Here is a 4839-nt window from a genome sequence, read left to right as displayed (position 1 = left end):
CCGGAGTCTTGCTAGCTCAGTTACTACTGCTCCGGAACACTCAGACTGGTCGGCATGTGTCCCACTTCGTTCTTGTGTCTGTCCCTTCGGGGAAATGTCACGCGATGACTTCCGGAGTCCTGCTAGCCTGCTACAGCCCGGGTTCCCGGAGTCCTGTTAGCCCAGCTGCTACAGCCCGGATTCACTCGCTGATGACCGACACGTTCGTTGCTGGGTCATGTATGCCTGTCCCTATAAGTTAGTGCCACTTTGGGTTCACGATTAGTCATGTCGGCCCGGGTTCTTTGTCATATGGATGCTAGCGACACTATCATGTACGTGAGCCAAAAGGCGCAAACGGTCATGGGCCAGGTAAGGTGGCACCCGTGGAATACCGTGCGTGAGGCCGCAAAGTGATATGATGTGTTACATGCTAGATCGGTGTGACTTAGGATCGGGGTCCTGACATTGGGTCGCGGCGTGGTCTTCGGTAGTCGGTTCTTCCCGGCGTGTCCGAGGTGCTCTTCTGTGGTTGCTTTGAAGTCGGAGCTGCGTTGGAGCGAGTCCAGGTGGTGAAGATGACATGCATTCGGTAGTCGTTTGCGGAGGGCATGGTCGTCGCAAGTGCTGCATATTTCCGTTGTGTTGCTCGTCGCCAAAGTCGAAGCTGACGTTTGCTTGCGTGTGTGACTATCCGTTGGCATGTGCCGTCATGGCTTCTGTTCCATGTCGGGGGCCAGGTTGGCCGTTGGTGCCCATGTTATATGGGTTGTGTTGTATCAGTTTTAGCCTAGTTTTTGACAATTAACCGAACAATTCTCTTCTTCTTAATCAATGAAAATGGCAAGTCTTTTGTTTCGTTTTAAAAAAAAGTCCATATTTTTAAAATTTTAACATCAAACTGAATATTGAGCGCAAGTTCTATAACTCCGGTAATATTACCTCTTATTTATTTTTTAGTTCTGGACTACTGAACTGTGTACGGTTTCGTTTCGTTTCGTTTCAGTGAAAATGGGGCCAGGGCGGGGCGAAGCCCTGTTGATTGAAAAGATAATATTTAAACGAAATATGTATTTAAAATATACTTACATCAATTGCTTCATCTCTCTTGCCGCACGGTCACCGAGTGCCCAGACTATGACAAAACCAGCAGGCACTAGAACATAATATACAGCCCTGAACAGAAGCAGATTGCGCACGAAAGCACCGACAACTGGATACTGCTGCCTGATACGCCTACGGATGACACCTTGACGTCCTTTCAAGCCACATTGGTGCCAAAGGTACTTCCACAGTGTGTGGTAGGACACGCGAGGGCTGACCAAATGCGTGACCACGGCTAACATCAGGCAAAGGGCACCGTTTATGATGACGTAGCTGATGTCGTGGACCGCCCTCGTGCTCGTGACGGCTGCCAGAGCCGCATAGAATGCCAGGACCATGCTGATCAGGGACAACCACAGGCAGTGCAGCGCTGCCGTGAAGGTTTTCCACGACCCGGCGGAGCGTGACGCCTTGCCGTAGACGAGCAGGACCACGGCGAGCACGGAGGTCACCAGGGCGAGGCTGTCCAGAATAATGAAGCATTTGAAGATGGCCTTCGTCTGGAGGACTGCCATGCCTTTGAGGTTACCATCTTGCTCGTACGACCCGGGTATATTGTTGGCCGCGGTGAAGGCGACGCCAGCAACGAGAACGGCGATCACCGCGAGGCTGTCGGACGTCTTCTCTATCGCCTTTGTTATGTCGTGGTTGTTCCATTGCTGGACATGGTCCCGCCTTTGAGGACGGGACTGCGCGCCGAATGCGTCCAGTGTGGCCACCAGACTTACCATGGAGAAGAAACTGGTCGATTTCGCGGCGAGATCCAGCGGCGTCTGCCCCTCGTTGTTCATGACATCGGCTCGCACTTTCCCCTTCCACATCAGGGCCTCCGCCACGGCCGGCGCGCGTGCGGCCACCGCCAGGTGGAGAGCCGTGTTGCCGTCCCTGTCCTGGGTGTTGAGGATGCCGTGCAGCGTCGGTTTCTTGATGGCCAGCCGCACGACCTTGGAGTGGCCTCCCCTGGCCGCGGCGTGCGCGAAGGTTCCGCCGCGGTCGTCCCTCAGCTCGGCGGCGTCGGGGCAGGCTTTCATCAGCGCCTCGGCGACGCGGACGTGGCCCATCCCTGCCGCGACGTGGAGAGCAGAGAGGCCGCCAGAGTCCCGCATGTGCACCGCCGACGGCGGCACGGCGCTCAGGATGGCACGTACGATGGAGAGGTCGCCGTCGGACGAAGCGAAATGCAGCGGAGTACTGCCGGTGCCGTCGGCTTGGCTAGCCAGGGATGGGCCACATGGCTTCCACTCCAGTAGCAGCCTGACCATTTCTGACAATGTTCACATCGATGGCAATAGTACATATCAGCCGAGCATTGACAATTATGCATGTACTTTTAGAAATTAGAATATCAAGGAGAAGCTAGCTACCAAGCTGACCTGAGCCCTGGAAGACGGCGGCGTGCAGAGCGTTCTGCGAGCTCGGGCCGGCAGCTGACGCGTCGCCGCACCTCGTTATTGCTCTGACGGCTCGCACCGATCTGCTCATCACCGCCAAGTACAGCGGCGACACGCCGGCGTCGTTAACCTCAGAGGCCAGGTCGGGCACCACGGAGACCATAGCCTCAACGGCCGCGCCATGGCCGAGCCTCGCCGCCAGATGAAGGGCCGTGTCCCCAGCCTCGTCCTTGCACCACAAGGTGCCCTCATCTCCGCAGTCCTGGGCGAGCTGGACGAGGAGGGATACGACCTTGTCATGCCCCGCCCTCGCAGCGCAGTGCAGAGGCGCGTCCAGAGCCGAGTTCCGGGAAGACAGCAAGCTCTTGTCCCCGAAGCTGGCAAGCTCTTGGATTAGCTCGTCGTGGCCATGCTCTGCGGCTAAATGAAGAATGGTGTTCCTCTCCGCGCTGACGTGGTGTATGCCTGAAACAATTCAAATATATATGGGGGCTTCCTCCGAGAGAAAAAGAAACTTGCGTTCCCATTTAATTTGAATGAAATTTCGAGAAAGATTTCGGAAATCTCAGTCAATCAACTATGCACCAAAATACTTGCTTAGTCTCAAAAGGTTGTCTTAGATTTATCTAGATACAAATATATCTAGACACGTTATTAACGTATCATGAGACAAAAGTAGGTCCTCGTCAATGACCCGCCCAACCCAACAACAAAACAATGAAGGTGGGTCTTCGAATTGTTTGTAGCAGCCAAAATATAATGGTGACACTTTCTTTTTGCAAGTTTTGCAAACTATCGGTGACTCGTGATGAATTTGAGCTAAACGTAGGCATGACTTGAAATTTTATATATTTTCTGAAACTTCGGTAGGATTTCAGCCAAACTCTAGCAAGTTTCAATGCTTTAGTTGAACTGTAAAAAAATGAACTTCCATAAATTTTGGTACATGGATATGAGAGTGGCTAGGTGTGACTGATTACTTAAACTGGGTCTGTCGATTCTTTCCAGCCGTCAGATGCAAAACGAACATCCGGATCCTTTCTTCAACCTCTCGAACTTTTCAACCTTCCGACGGCTTCCTCCCCAACCGCCCCCACGAACCATCTGCCGGACCGCCAGCCACCACCGCCCGTGGCCGCCGGCGCTCCTGCGCCAGCCTCGCCGGCCCACCTCCCTCAACCGCCGTTCACGGCCATGCTTTTGCTGCCCCCGGTCATCCCTCTAGCCCCGGGGATGGGCGGTTTTTTTCGGTGAATCTGCACCACCCCCACAATCCTAAGATAGTTGATGGGGTCGCTTGCCACCCTAAGATAGACCCAGAGGCTTCTCCGACCAGCTCTTTTCTTTCCTCCGGCAAGCTCCTTCCTTCTCTCTCTGGCTGTTAGTTTCTTCACTCGAAATCCGACGGACCCAAATTATAAATTCAGGCGACTTACATTTAGCTATTGTGCACTGGCTCCCCCTAAAAAAAAGCTATTGTGCACTGACAAGTATGTGTACGTACAGATGACGGAAAATCCAACAGTTTGGTAGGTAAACATTACCACTAGGGTGTTGGCGAAGCAGCGCCATGGCTTTCTCCTTCTTCCCCCCGCACACGGTGAGGTACAGCTGGGAGCTCATCGTGCCACCATCGCCGGGCAGCGTCGCGGCAGCCGCCGAGCCAGGACTCGCACTGAGCTGGATGGCGTGGTGCCGGAGGTCCATGCCTATTCCGATCGGATCAGAGGCGCCACCTGAAGTATTGAAGGTATGGGGCCGGTCCGTGCGAAACGGATATATATAGCGATTAGCGGACGACTCTAAAAGTCTAGCAACCTGCTCAGAGAGCGCCATGGATGCATGCATGGCAAGTCGCCCAAGTTACCTGCATTGGATTTTTCCAGTCTGCTGAACCTGTACGTAGGTTCCAGCCTTCCAGGAAGCGCGCGTCTGTGGCAGCTAGCGGCTCTGCTCTGGTGCGCGCACGACCTGGCAGGTCCTTCCTGTGCGTCCGAGGTCAGGAATAAAACTTGAACCTCGGCCAGGAGAATATCGGCCGTGTTGTTTTCTCGCTATAGGTTCATACCGCACACACACGGTACTACTATTCGTTTGCACCATACATTTGTCCAGCCACAGTAAATGTGGGGCTTGTTAGACGGGACACGTGGAAATTTTGACTATTAAACGAACGACTGTTATATCGGACTCGTCAGGTATGTCGTCATGTCCCATGCCAAAAAAAAAGTAGGACGTCACGTCGAAGAATTGACTACTACCTCTGCTTTATTAGTCCCCTCGTATTTTAGGCCACATTTTGATCATGGCTTTAACTAATAAAATATAATCATATATAGAAAATATGATATCATTGAAAACTACA

The 4839-nt window shown here is 53.2% G+C and overlaps 1 protein-coding gene across 1 annotated transcript; it reads right to left on the bottom strand.

Annotated features, from left to right (window-relative positions):
* Window positions 1-1064: 1064 nt before the first annotated feature.
* LOC123120820 (ankyrin repeat-containing protein At2g01680) lies at window positions 1065-4216 on the bottom strand. The gene is made up of 3 exons (XM_044540807.1): window positions 4019-4216; window positions 2457-2939; window positions 1065-2347 (listed from the first exon to the last, which is right to left on the bottom strand). Exons 1-3 carry the CDS (start codon window positions 4179-4181, stop codon window positions 1065-1067), a joined length of 1929 nt encoding a protein of 642 aa, XP_044396742.1. The 5' UTR covers window positions 4182-4216.
* Between the last annotated feature and the right edge of the window lie 623 nt (window positions 4217-4839).

Source organism: Triticum aestivum, chromosome 5D (assembly GCF_018294505.1).
Source record: "Triticum aestivum cultivar Chinese Spring chromosome 5D, IWGSC CS RefSeq v2.1, whole genome shotgun sequence".
NCBI classification, from domain to species: Eukaryota; Viridiplantae; Streptophyta; class Magnoliopsida; order Poales; family Poaceae; genus Triticum; species Triticum aestivum.
Note: the sequence above shows the minus strand (reverse complement) of the source record. Positions and strands in the feature narration are given on the sequence as shown.

Coding starts and splice junctions, on each gene's coding strand:
- LOC123120820 (XM_044540807.1), bottom strand. CDS start 4,181: ATGGACCTCCGGCACCACGCCATCCAGCTCAGTGCGAGTCCTGGCTCG. Junction 2,940..4,018: donor GCTTCGCCAACACCCTAGTG/GTAATGTTTACC, acceptor GAATTGTTTCAG/GCATACACCACGTCAGCGCG. Junction 2,348..2,456: donor CGCCGTCTTCCAGGGCTCAG/GTCAGCTTGGTA, acceptor GAACATTGTCAG/AAATGGTCAGGCTGCTACTG.